At 35.9% G+C, this 14,483-nt stretch overlaps 1 protein-coding gene across 4 annotated transcripts in view; it reads left to right on the top strand.

Moving 5' to 3' along the window:
* LOC138317289 (C-1-tetrahydrofolate synthase, cytoplasmic-like) overlaps positions 1-14,483 on the top strand; it is a 34,068-nt gene that overhangs the window by 15,914 nt on the left and 3,671 nt on the right. For all 4 annotated transcript variants that reach the window (XM_069258852.1, XM_069258855.1, XM_069258853.1 and 1 more), the window contains 10 exons: positions 714-943; positions 1,372-1,474; positions 2,098-2,315; positions 6,102-6,170; positions 7,038-7,149; positions 7,326-7,507; positions 7,942-8,042; positions 9,029-9,206; positions 10,503-10,610; positions 11,130-11,282. In XM_069258852.1, the coding sequence (XP_069114953.1) occupies positions 714-943; positions 1,372-1,474; positions 2,098-2,315; positions 6,102-6,170; positions 7,038-7,149; positions 7,326-7,507; positions 7,942-8,042; positions 9,029-9,206; positions 10,503-10,610; positions 11,130-11,282 (1,454 nt within the window). The remainder of the gene's footprint in view (positions 1-713; positions 944-1,371; positions 1,475-2,097; positions 2,316-6,101; positions 6,171-7,037; positions 7,150-7,325; positions 7,508-7,941; positions 8,043-9,028; positions 9,207-10,502; positions 10,611-11,129; positions 11,283-14,483) is intronic.

Genomic DNA, 14,483 nt, shown 5'->3' with positions numbered 1-14,483 from the left:
GATTTTATTTTTCCATTTCATAAGAAATTATACTGGATACATTCACACCATTTTTACCGACTTTAGCCCTCCTTGCCCGACTGTTCACTTTAAGTTATGGTGGTTGAATCAACTTTAATTACAGATAACAAATAGCTTTTGTCTAACTCCAAAATTCAACATTGTACATTATATAAATACAATGTTCTACAACATGTTAACTAAATTTAATATATATATATATGATGAATCAATTCTTTTATTCCTTTGAGTCCTTCATTCACAGCATCTTTGAGTGGCCTGGGCACTTTGATTCTATTTGTAAATAAAATAGTTTATTCTTATGACTTGATTTTATATGTCTTAAGCAACATGTAAGTGTTTAAAATTGTAATGCCTGACAGGAATATACACTGCCCTCCAAACGTTCAGTTATGTAATCATGTAAAAATAAGCTGACAATTCATCACTGACAAAGTTCTCTAAAAATAAATTAATGAAGATAAATAAGTTGATAAATTTATACTGATGCCTACAATAACGAGGTTTACATATTTCCATACTTTATGTATTTATATTTGTAAAAACGCATGTGTCACAAAACTTTTACACGGCAGTGTAAATGTGGCAAAAATAGAACATCAAACTGTTTTTTAGTTTTAAGTTACAGAAGTTTTTTTTAAATAAACCAAATTATTATAATTCGACACAATGATTTTCTTCCCTAACACTAGGTGGAGCTGCTGGAGGAGGGTATTCCCAGGTGATTCCAATGGAGGAGTTTAACCTCCATTTAACTGGTGACATCCACGCAATCACTGCTGCCAACAACTTGCTTGCTGCTCAAATTGAGGCTAGGATGTTTCACGAGAGTACGCAAAAAGATGACGCTCTCTATAAACGCCTTGTCCCAGACAATAAGGGCAATCGTGCCTTCTCAAAGATTCAGCTTGGCCGACTCAAGGTAGACAGGCCCAGTGTTATGATTTTCAGTTAAAAAAGGGCCTGTTTTTGTGTGCTATGTTTATCTCCCCTTCTGTATGAATTATCTCCCTTTCTAATATTGATTATTTCCATATCTATAATATATTGATTATCTCCCCTTTTGTAATAGATTATATCCCTGATATATTTTATTATTTCCGTATCTCAATATTAATTATCTCCCTTTCTGTATTTGATGAACTATGATACCATTCTTTTGGAACTGTTCTGTAGCATTTTTTGATGTCAGAAAATAGGGAACTGTGCAGAAATATATATACAGTAAAACACTGCTGTGATGAACCATTGGAGACTTTGTTATAACCATGAATTCTCTGTTAGCCTGTTCTTTATAAACATACTGTAAAAAAACGTTCATAAAGATACTGTATAGAAATACTATTTCAGAGACTTGGAATAGACAAGACTGATCCCAACAGTCTAACAGAGGAGGAGATTACCAAGTTCTCCCGACTAAACATTGATCCACCTACAATCACTTGGCAACGAGGTAACCTACCTATCAATTAAAAGTCATTATCATTGTCTAAAATAACATGAACACCTAATTTATACACACAAAATATGGCAGTTAGTTAAAGATAACATTTCTTGACTTTGATTTTCTTTAGAGAGCAACCAACTAAATAATTTTACATAGAACACAGTGTTTAACTTTGTTAAAGTTTTGTACTGTATTATTAAAACAAAGGAATATTAGTTAGCTATTGTGTTCTATAATTAAAGTCTAGGTTCTCATATAACACTAAATAGAAAAAAAAGTTTGGGTCCTTCTGCTCAAACTCCAACCAGGGTAGCTTTATTGAAATCAGGCGCATTTTGCACTAAAAAATCCTGAAATTCTAATGCTTTTACCAATCAGTGGCCGGGTTAAAATTCTATCCTGGGCTCAATCTTGTATACACAGGGGCCATTTCGAAGGTATTTTTTTTTATTTAGTTGGTTGATCCCTACAGATAGTACCTGCCAGATCAGATAAAACACAAAAATCGGTGAAAATATGTTTGGCTTTCCATGTTAATGATAACAGTAAAACAGTTCTGTAAGAAATCTGCCAAAAGTATACAGTTGTATTTTTTACAGGAAATTGGTAAAAAATAAATATTTTTTCAGTGCTTGATACAAACGACCGCTTCCTGAGGAAGATCACAGTGGGCCAAGGACCAAACGAGAAAGGACACACACGAGAATGTCAATTTGATATCGCCGTGGCGAGTGAAATTATGGCCATTCTGGCTCTGACTACTAGTCTGATAGATATGAGAGAGAGGCTAGGACACATGGTGGTGGCCAGTGACACCGAGGGCAACCCTATCACCGCTGATGACCTGGTAAGTTTGCATTGGGACCCAGAACAGGGATATGGGAAGTTTGGTTTTATTTCAGAATTTCACGCCTGGTTAAGAAATATGCAGTCGAGGGCATACTAAGAGGGTTTGGCTACCAACTCCTAGTCTACAAAAGTCAATGGTCGATCTTTGATGCTTTGATGACACGGCCAAAAGAGGCCAGGTGATGATGTGAAGTCCTTCTAGGGTCTCACATGGAATGACAGTCTGTGTCTTTGGCTGTATATATAAATACCATGCCTGGTCTGACTATATATTCACTGTAGGGAATGTACGTCACACTAAGAGAACAACGTAATGGCTGCAGTGAGACCCACCTCACGGTAAGTATACCTCTGTTTGTATCTTTATCAATCAACTTATCAATTATCAAAGCCGTCTAAAGTACTTTTACTTTGTTCAAGATTCGTTGACTGTTAATGGATTTCTTACAGAATGTGCCGTTTTTTTCAAACGGAAAAACGTCGTACGATCATAGGTTAAACGTGATTATCGTTTGGACTTTTACGTGAAATTGCAGCAAACCCCTTAATCCCCTTTTCTTGCGTATTTCGATAATCTAAAATGATTGTAAGCCATACCAAACTCGTTTCGAACAGAGTTTGCTAAATTTCAAGCAATGACAGCTTGTATAGAGAAATTAAGAGAAGGAGGCTATCCTTAGGACACCATAAAACAGTGTTAGGACATTATTTCATGAATGAGTATTCTTTTTGCAGGAATTTTTCATTACTTTTCATTTTGCCTCTATGTGTCCAATTAATGTATAAATATCGTTATCACACAATACTGGCGGGCATGTTTTTGTTTTTTTTTTGTTTGTTATCACACTTCCAGAATGACATATGACACATTAAGGTACAAAGAGAACCTACATCCACTATACTCTCTCTCTCTCTTTCTCTCTCTCTCTCTCTCTCTCTCAATCTATTTATTATGCCTTATATTCATTATTTTACTAAAACAAACACAGTATATCAAATAAGCTATGAACAAATATCCTTGCGATCCTGCTGACGACACTGGAGAAATGTATCCAAGTTAAGAGTGACAAGGAGAGAGCAACTAAGAAATGGAATGATGGACATTCAGTAATTAAAGTAACAGAATAACAAAAGTGTAAACTGTCGTTGGCAATGGAAGTGGTTTCTGTCTTACTACATTAACATTATTAATTACATTTTTCACAGTAAAGTATAAGGTTTTATGGTGAAAATATAAGTGATATTTTCCCTGGAGTTAAAATATGACTTTTGATATTTTCACTCACATTTGACCCAAATAGAATGCAGCATTGACAGTGAAAATATCTTTCTGTGAAAAATATGACGTTATGCTCACAAAAATATACGACTTAATAATCGCAAGGGCAAATAATGCTGTAAAATACAATGGAATAACCTTTGGCGGAACTAGTAGTGATGGTCTTCTGTAAATGAAAGCGAGAAAACAAATGTAATAAATAGAATATTCCTTGTTTCTTGATGACCACCAGTTATATTTCATCGAGTGAGGTAGTTATATTTCATCGAGTGAGGTGGAAACTTTGATATTTTTCACGAGTGATTCCCTCTATATAAATCGCGAGTGTAATGTTATAATTTGACGAAATATGATCACTCTCTCTCTCATGACCCCCTCCTTCTCTCTGTCTTTCTCTGTATGTTTTTATTATACATTGGCAATACATTAACCATTTTGTCTTCCCATCCATGTCTCAACATTTATATATGAAAAAAATGTATAATGCTATATTATATTGTACATGCATATTATAGTAAATAATTATTTGTGAGGAAAAGGCTTTTTAAGTTAAGAAAACTTGTGCCTAATCCTTGTTGTCAAATTTGGACAATAAAAACAGCTTTAAACCAAACTCGCATTCTGATGTTATGCTATATGACATTTAAAGCATAAATGGCATGAACCATGTTTCTGCTTGTGCCTTTTCTCATTACATGTCCGAAAGTTTGGTTGGAATATGGTAATTTTTTTTATCACATTTAAAAGTGACATTCCTTGATTCTATTTTGAGGAATTTGCATGCCTATTCAGGCTGGTTCGGTAAGCTAATGCCATGATGGTCCATCAGCTGTGGGTTTTATGATGGTCCATCAGCTGTGGGTTTTATGATGGTCCATCAGCTGTGGGTTTTATGATGGTCCATCAGCTGTGGGTTTTATGATGGTCCATCAGCTGTGGGTTTTATGATGGTCCATTAGCTGTGGGTCCATCAGCTGTGGGTTTTATGATGGTCCATCAGCTGTGGGTTTTATGATGGTCCATCAGCTGTGGGTTTTATGATGGTCCATTAGCTGTGGGTTTTATGATGGTCCATCAGCTGTGGGTTTTATGATGGTCCATGGTGGTCCATCAGCTGTGGGTTTTATGATGGTCCATCAGCTGTGGGTTTTATGATGGTCCATCAGCTGTGGGTTTTATGATGGTCCATCAGCTGTGGGTTTTATGATGGTCCATCAGCTGTGGGATTTATGATGGTCCATCAGCTGTGGGTTTTATGATGGTCCATCAGCTGTGGGATTTCTTCCAACTTTCTTAAGCGATGCCTACATCTTTCATGCATCCAGTTTACACAATTACTATAAAGCATGTAAGTGTCCTAACGATAGCCACACAATTCTATGTTCTAACGATTTCCCCCTTCTCTAGAGTCCTCTATATAAGTTGTTTCAGCTCGAAATTTAGCAAACTCTGTTCGAAACGAGTTTGGTATGGCTTACAATCATTTTAGATTATCGAAATATGCTAGAAAAGGGGATTTAGGGGTAATTTGCAGCAATTTCACGTATCGTACGACGTTTGTCCTTGAATATTTGAAAAAACGGCACATTCTGTAAGAAATCCATTAAAGGCCTACTACCTTTCCGAAATGGCTTTAAATCTTTAAAATGGGAATGTAAAACAAGATCGATAATTTTGTAGAGTCACAAAAATTATTAACTTTCCGTTAATACTACATTTATCATCACCTTCTGAACGATTTGATTAAAATAAATAAAATGTTTATTTTCATAACGCGGGTCGTATTATGTTTCCCGCCGTCGTCCTAAATACCGGGCGATACTTGACTATCACTGCGCCAGACGGCAAAACAGCGAATTGACTCTGCACTGTTTTCATATATTACGCAGGAAATCTTGCATATGTTTGGTGTCGTAACCTTATTTTAGGTCATCGGTACGCATTTTTCTGATGTTATTAATGTTTTTTAAAAAACTTTTATATTTTGCTCCGGAAAGGTAATGGGCCTTTAACAGTCGATGAATCTTGAATAAAGTAAAAAGTACTTTAGACGGCTTTGAAAATATAATAAGTTTGTTGATAAAGATACAAACAGAGGTAAACCCTCACCACAGCTATTACATTGTTCTCTTAGTAATGTTTGTGACGTACATTCCCTACAATGATATTGTTGGCATATCTATAACGAAATTAGATTTGAGTTACTTTTCTTGAACTAGCAGTTATTTGTTGTAAAAAATACTATAGTCCAAAGATATTAGTTCTGTTTGTGCTCATTATCTTAAGGTTTAAAAACTTGGGTAAACAAGGAAGTCATTTTAATAATAATGGCTTGAGATTAAAAGAAAGTATTTCAAATTATTTTTATTTATATCCAAAATAATGGTATATCTATTACAGTAATAACCAATTGAAGCATTATTAGTTTTTTGACATTTTCAAATTGGTGACTTTTGAACAGAGTTATTGACAAAGTTTTCTACCTGTGATTGATCTCCATGTTAGGGTGTGAGTGGAGCGCTGGCTGTTCTGATGAAAGACGCTATCAGACCAAACCTGATGCAAACACTGGAGGTTAGTGATGCTCTCAAGGAACTCTTAAATGATAGGTTTTCAATTCATCTTCAAATGCTTTCTATAAATATTACGTTATTTGACCCAATACGTGCTCAAGGCATTTGAAAAATTGAAAAAAATGAAGAAAAGGTGCTGAATAAGACGAAATTATTGGAAACACATACAATTTTGATAGTCTTGATCTTATGTCTGGGCTTCTGAAATGAGGTCTCAAAAAGGGGAGGGGGGGCACTTATATTGTCATGGGCGCTTATTGGGTCGAAAATGGTACAGATTTCTTGTGAACTACATTTAATATAAAAAAAAATTTAACCCTGAAAGTGACTGTGAATTTTCCATAGACAATCAGTCAGTCTAAAGAGAAAGAAAATTCTATGGCCCCAGTGATTTTTTCATATACCAGTTTTATCATCACATACATGTATTGTTTTGAAAATGAAAGGACCATAAGATTGATTGTAATGCTTCTAAGGGTTTTGTATTACTAAAACAACAAAAACCTATGGGAATTGCTAAATTTAAAGATTTTTCATAATGAATTTAATTCTTAATTCTTGTCAAGCATTTCACTAAATAAAGATCAAGATCAGAATTTGTCTTAAGAATGCAGAACAAAAGAATTTTATGTCAAAACTACATAGCTAATAGGGCCAACATGATAAGATTTTACATAGACTGACCAGATTTTCTATAGCCTTGGGCCATCGGGCCGCCTTTACTCGTTAACACTGTTTTATCTTTATTACTTTTAATATTTAACCATTTCTCAAACAGAGATATGTTTCCATGTGTATATGAATTACTTGTAAAGAGGGGAAGGGAAGTTCCGGTAATTTCAGCAATCCCTATAAAATCTGTTTAAAGGGAACACCGGTGTTTGTCCATGCTGGGCCATTTGCCAATATTGCTCATGGTAACTCATCCATTCTGGCTGATAAGATCGGCCTGAAACTTGTGGGAGAGGATGGAATCGTAGGTAAGCAGCAAATACTCATACAATACATAACAAAATAGGTTATACTTAGTCCAATTTAATGTTAACAGTAAAATAAAATGTTTGATGAATATGAAGATTATTTCTTGAAAACTGACATTTCCGATGTTCAGTATTATTGGAGACTGTATACAGTATCTGATTGTATTACCTTTAAGTTACGGAGGCTGGTTTTGGAGCTGACATTGGGATGGAGAAATTTTTCAACATTAAGTGCCGATATTCTGGTCTAATTCCTAATGCTGTGGTATTGGTTGCAACTGTGCGAGCCCTAAAGATGCATGGGGGAGGCCCCACTGTAACGGCAGGAGTGCCACTACCTAAAGCCTACATAGAGGAGGTAGGATAATTTAGGATGTACTTGTTGATTTGCTGTAATCAGACAGGCAGTGTTGGTTTTGTATATTACTTTTAGCATTATCTCGTTTCCCAAAAGGGAGAAAGAGTTAGAATGATTTTTCTACTTCTTTATCAAATTTAACCATGCCCTGAATATTTGATACACTATATGTAGACGGTAAAAAAATAAATACCGATAAAAATTCTGCTGATTTTAATAATTGATGCTTGGCAATGTGTATTCATTTCGGTAACCTTGACCTTTGGTGATGATAACACCAAGTATGTCAAAGAAATAACTAGATTAATGATCATGACTTTGACAGTCCATACTTTAGATTCTTAAAATGAGAATCACCCGTGATCAAAATAAACAAATATTGTAACTTTGGATTTTTGAGGAAATAAATGGAGTGATTTATGTTTTTATTACAGAATTTGGAACTTTTACAAGCAGGCTGTCTTAATCTAGGAAAACAGATAGAAAATGCGAACAAGTTTGGTATCCCTGTTGTTGTAGCCATCAACTCATTTGTGTAAGTTTCAGCTAGGTCATTGTGTATGTTTATATTGTTAAGCTCACCTGGTCTGGACAAATGAATGAATGATCTTGGTTCCAAGGAGAATCATTAAGCACAGCAGCGAGTCAGGGCAAAATAGGGTGAAAGTGATAAGAAAGAACTATCAGAAATATTGAAGTTGATTTTTAATCTGTCGTTTTTTCATGTATTTTAATATTCTTTTCAATAATTGGGGTTCCTCGTTGTTTATGGTATTGTTTGGTATACTCATACAATATGTACTTTTATAACATTGTTGGCTTTGTCTAAAATTTCAAGTAAGCAATACAGGCCCCCTGGGACTCTTGTTTTGTTTTGATATTAAACTTAGCTTAATTTGTTATAACACATTGTCAAGTTTATCCATATACAAAAGTGCTATATAACACATTGTCAAGTTTATCCATATACAAAAGTGCTATATAACACATTGTCAAGTTTATCCATATACAAAAGTGCTATATAACACATTGTCAAGTTTATCCATATACAAAAGTGCTATATAACACATTGTCAAGTTTATCCATATACAAAAGTGCTATATAACACATTGTCAAGTTTATCCATATACAAAAGTGCTAACAGAATGAATTGTTAAACAGGTGAGCTAGAACTTGACTTAAATGATAACAAAATATATTTGACGGGGAAGACCATTTTGAAATAATTATACCCTCCGCAATAAAGTTGGGGGGGGGGCCTGTATACTAGAATCAGATTGTCTATCTGTCTGTAGACACAACTTCTCCTTAACTGCTTGAAAGATTTTGATAAAGTTTGGTACACAGAACCCTGACATAAAAGGGAGTTGGGTAAACGATATAGGGTATTGAAATGTCCCCTATTATTGGAGATATTACTAAATTTGTGCAGTGGGGGAATTAGTGGTCCACTGTGGTGACAGTTCTTGTTAAAAGTAGAATGAAGAGTAAAATCCAGCTTATGATCATTTGTGCTTGTAGGACAGATACACCAGCAGAGGTTGAACTAGTCCAGAAGTTTGCGCGTGAAAATGGCGCTTTTGATGCGGTGATCTGTAGTCACTGGGCCGATGGGGGAGCTGGAGCGACAGATCTAGCAGCAGCAGTAGACAAGGCAACCAGTCAGCCAAGCAATTTCAAGTTCCTTTATGATGTTAAGGTAATAAACAACCATTGGTACTGAAAATAACAGTGTTCCAGTGCTACCACATTTGTTCAAATGTATGGCCTTGTCTTTTATTAAGGTTGCAAAGGTCAAATAGGCTAAAATTTTGCCAACACTAGTGTTCCTAGAGACCTTACATTGGGCTTGTAACATTCTTGAATGAAAGAGTACAATTTTTTAGCTCGCCTATTCAAAGAATAGGGGGAGCTAATGTTGTCACCCCGGCGTCGGCGTCAGCGTTGGCGTCCCATTTCACGTTAAAGTTTTTGAGCAAGTTTCTGTTTCGTCAATTGTTGAAGCTTAAGTCATCATAAATGTTTATGATTTTATTTTCCTAATGTGTATGGATACTGAACGTGATAATACAACCAATTTGGGGCCTTTTAGGGGGTTTTTGAGTCTGTTAATTTGTCATATTTCCATGTTAAAGTTTTTGAGCAAGTTTCTATTTTGTCAATTGTTTAAGCATAAGTCATCATAAATGTTTATGATTTTATTTTCCTAATTTGTATGGATGCTGAACGTGATAATACAACCAATTTGGGACCCTTTAGGGGGTTTTTGAGTCTGTTAATTTGTCATATTTCCATGTTTAAATAGTAAATACTTGAACATCAACTTCTTCTGAATAGGCGAGCTTTGCTGTTCTCCAACAGCTCTTGTTTTAAATGACAGACGTTTACTTTCATTCAAGGTATATGTGTCACAAGGTCAAATAAGATGAAATTTCCAAAGTATTTTTGTCCATAAGTAGCAAGGCCTAGTGACATGATATATGCCACTATAGCATGCTGGTATAATTGACTACATCATTTGTTAGAATGAATTACCTTGACCCTCATTCAAATTCACCGGCATTAAATAGGCAACCTTCGAAAGCAATTTTGGGCCTACAGCATGCTGGGGTTAAAAACTACTAGACAGACCTTGAAGTAATAAGGGCCCTAAATTGCTCTTAGTCTTATTGTGCTAGTGTTCCTGTGATTTGCCTTCTCTCTACATAATAGAAGGAAATAAAGAGTTTTTATGATTTATGTATTCTGTATTTGCATATTACAGAGTTATCTGCCCTTGTGGGTAGGTATTGATTGTGATGTCATGTGTTTGCGAGTGTAATGTCATACACCTCGGAGGAAACGACAAGAATTACCCTCACAAAATAATGACATCACACTCAATACCTACCCGAAAGGGAGCTAACCTGTAATATGCAAAGACCAAATACATAATATGAATAATCTTGTGTGTATCTTGTTTTCTGAAACTAAGGCTTTATTCTCCTTTTTGTAGCTGTCAATTGAAGAGAAGATAGAAATTATTACTAAGGAGATCTACGGTGCTGACGGTATAGAAATTCTACCAACAGCTCGGGAACAGATTGATCGCTACAAAAGACAAGTAAGTAAAGTCTACTATAAATGATATTTTTTTCATTTCAACTAATTTAATTGCAAATAATATGCAAATGGATTTGGCAACATTCAAAGCCTATATTAGCCATCTCCAAACAAATCCGGTATAGTACAATTATCAACAAAATATTTAATGATATTTAATGATACTTATTCAAAATAAGGCTAGTAAGCAATTTAATTTATCAGTTCACTTGCTCAAAAAAGAATAAAATTGATCAAATCTAAGAATGATATAAATGTATTAGAAGATGTAATTTAAAGAATACCACAAATATGATAAATTAGAAGTTTTACTTGATAACAATGGGAAGTAAGCTACAAGGAATGAAAATGTTGAAAAGAAACTTATGTTGTGTGCTTTTCAAAATCAGCAAATTACTATACTCCTATATATAATATGTTAGCAAAATGTATCTAGAAATAGGATAGAAATTTTCCTTTTGCCATTTCACAGTGAATCAAAATGTATGTAACATATTGAATTTACTGATGCTGATTTTAGGGTTTCAACGACCTCCCAATTTGTATGGCCAAGACTCACTTGTCACTGTCACATGATCCCAGTAAGAAGGGGGCTCCTAAGGGGTTCACTGTACCAATAAGAGAGGTTCGAGCCAGCATAGGAGCTGGATTTATCTTTCCCCTTCTGGGAACGGTAAGTAGATTCGGAGGAATTGAAAAGAAATGTTGTATTCATTTTTCTATTGTTTTATTCATGAATAAAATTATTTTGCGAAGGTGCACCAAAAAAAAGTCAATCATGTTGATATATAAAATATGTTTGCTGAGTAACAACAGGTAAGGCTACAGAACCCAAAACAGAAGTTGTTTTCCAACAATTCTAGTTTATGCTGCCAGGAAATTTATTTATTTATGCTTAAAATGAATAAATATACACATTTTTTTGGTAGTTTGTCAATTCAAATTATCCAGAACATTACAACACACTCTTAAATGTTTGAAATAGTGATAAATGTCAATAAATAAAAAAAAACATTTTTTTTTTTCGTTTTTACAACCATTTACAAATTAATTTTGTGTATGATAATGAAAAAACAGTTGTTAACCTGTTTGTGAAGCGTGTCATTTGGATAAACAAATGCGCTAATTGGTGATGTCAGAGCATATCTAAGAATAATTTATGCAGTTTTCGCGTAATGATTTTGATCTTAAAAGCACTGTTTGATAATATTCTGGAAATGTAACTAGACATTTTGATATTTTAATCCAATTTGGTGATTCAATAGGGTATTTAGTAATCTCATGGCCTGTAAGGCTTTAGTAATCTCATGGCCTGTAAGGCTTTAGTAATATTGCCTGTAAGGCTTTAGTAATCTCATGGCCTGTAAGGCTTTAGTAATCTCATGGCCTGTAAGGCTTTAGTAATCTCATGGCCTGTAAGGCTTTAGTAATCTCATGGCCTGTAAGGCTTTAGTAATCTCATGGCCTGTAAGGCTTTAGTAATCTCATGGCCTGTAAGGCTTTAGTAATCTCATGGCCTGTAAGGCTTTAGTAATCTCATGGCCTGTAAGGCTTTAGTAATATTGCCTGTAAGGCTTTAGTAATCTCATGGCCTGTAAGGCTTTAGTAATCTCATGGCCTGTAAGGCTTTAGTAATCTCATTGGCCTGTAAGGCTTTAGTAATCTCATGGCCTGTAAGGCTTTAGTAATATCATTGCCTGTAAGGCTTTAGTAATCTCATGGCCTGTAAGGCTTTAGTAATCTCATGGCCTGTAAGGCTTTAGTAATCTCATGGCCTGTAATCTCATGGCTTAAGCTTAGTAATCTCATGGCCTGTAAGGCTTTAGTAATCTCATGGCCTGTAAGGCTTTAGTAATCTCATGGCCTGTAAGGCTTTAGTAATCTCATGGCCTGTAAGGCTTTAGTAATCTCATGGCCTGTAAGGCTTTAGTAATCTCATGGCCTGTAAGGCTTTAGTAATCTCATGGCCTGTAAGGCTTTAGTAATCTCATGGCCTGTAAGGCTTTAGTAATCTCATGGCCTGTAAGGCTTTAGTAATCTCATGGCCTGTAAGGCTTTAGTAATCTCATGGCCTGTAAGGCTTTAGTAATCTCATGGCCTGTAAGGCTTTAGTAATTTCATGGCCTGTATGGCTTTAGTAATCTCATGGCCTGTAAGGCTTTAGTAATCTCATGGCCTGTAAGGCTTTAGTAATCTCATGGCCTGTAAGGCTTTAGTAATCTCATGGCCTGTAAGGCTTAGTAGTAATACTCATGGCCTGTAAGGCTTTAGTAATCTCATGGCCTGTAAGGCTTTAGTAATCTCATGGCCTGTAAGGCTTTAGTAATCTCATGGCCTGTAAGGCTTTAGTAATCTCATGGCCTGTAAGGCTTTAGTATCTTGGCCTGTAGGCTTAGTAATCTCATGGCCTGTAAGGCTTTAGTAATCTCATGGCCTGTAAGGCTTTAGTAATCTCATGGCTGTATCTCATGGCCTGTAAGGCTATAGTAATCTCATGGCCTGTAAGGCTTTAGTAATCTCATGGCCTGTAAGGCTTTAGTAATCTCATGGCCTGTAAGGCTTTAGTAATCTCATGGCCTGTAAGGCTTTAGTAATCTCATGGCCTGTAAGGCTTTAGTAATCTCATGGCCTGTAAGGCTTTTAGTAATCTCATGGCCTGTAAGGCTTTAGTAATCTCATGGCCTGTAAGGCTTTAGTAATCTCATGGCCTGTAAGGCTTTAGTAATCTCATGGCCTGTAAGGCTTTAGTAATCTCATGGCCTGTAAGGCTTTAGTAATCTCATGGCCTGTAAGGCTTTAGTAATCTCATGGCCTGTAAGGCTTTAGTAATCTCATGGCCTGTAAGGCTTTAGTAATCTCATGGCCTGTAAGGCTTTAGTAATCTCATGGCCTGTAAGGCTTTAGTAATCTCATGGCCTGTAAGGCTTTAGTAATCTCATGGCCTGTAAGGCTTTAGTAATCTCATGGCCTGTAAGGCTTTAGTAATCTCATGGCCTGTAAGGCTTTAGTAATCTCATGGCCTGTAAGGCTTTAGTAATATTGCCTGTAAGGCTTTAGTAATCTCATGGCCTGTAAGGCTTTAGTAATATTGCCTGTAAGGCTTTAGTAATCTCATGGCCTGTAAGGCTTTAGTAATCTCATGGCCTGTAAGGCTTTAGTAATCTCATGGCCTGTAAGGCTTTAGTAATCTCATGGCCTGTATGGCTTTAGTAATCTCATGGCCTGTAAGGCTTTAGTAATCTCATGGCCTGTAAGGCTTTAGTAATCTCATGGCCTGTAAGGCTTTAGTAATCTCATGGCCTGTAAGGCTTTAGTAATCTCATGGCCTGTAAGGCTTTAGTAATCTCATGGCCTGTAAGGCTTTAGTAATCTCATGGCCTGTAAGGCTTTAGTAATCTCATGGCCTGTAAGGCTTTAGTAATCTCATGGCCTGTAAGGCTTTAGTAATCTCATGGCCTGTAAGGCTTTAGTAATCTCATGGCCTGTAAGGCTTTAGTAATCTCATTGCCTGTAAGGCTTTAGTAATCTCATGGCCTGTAAGGCTTTAGTAATCTCATGGCCTGTAAGGCTTTAGTAATCTCATGGCCTGTAAGGCTTTAGTAATCTCATGGCCTGTAAGGCTTTAGTAATCTCATGGCCTGTAAGGCTTTAGTAATCTCATGGCCTGTAAGGCTTTAGTAATCTCATGGCCTGTAAGGCTTTAGTAATCTCATGGCCTGTAAGGCTTTAGTAATCTCATGGCCTGTAAGGCTTTAGTAATCTCATGGCCTGTAAGGCTTTAGTAATCTCATGGCCTGTAAGGCTTTAGTAATCTCATGGCCTGTAAGGCTTTAGTAATCTCATGGCCTGTAAGGCTTTAGTAATATCATGGCCT

Source organism: Argopecten irradians, chromosome 3, assembly GCF_041381155.1.
Source record: "Argopecten irradians isolate NY chromosome 3, Ai_NY, whole genome shotgun sequence".
NCBI lineage: Eukaryota > Metazoa > Mollusca > Bivalvia > Pectinida > Pectinidae > Argopecten > Argopecten irradians.
The sequence above is the reverse complement of the archived record's forward strand: the minus strand, read 5'-3'. Positions and strand labels throughout refer to the sequence as shown.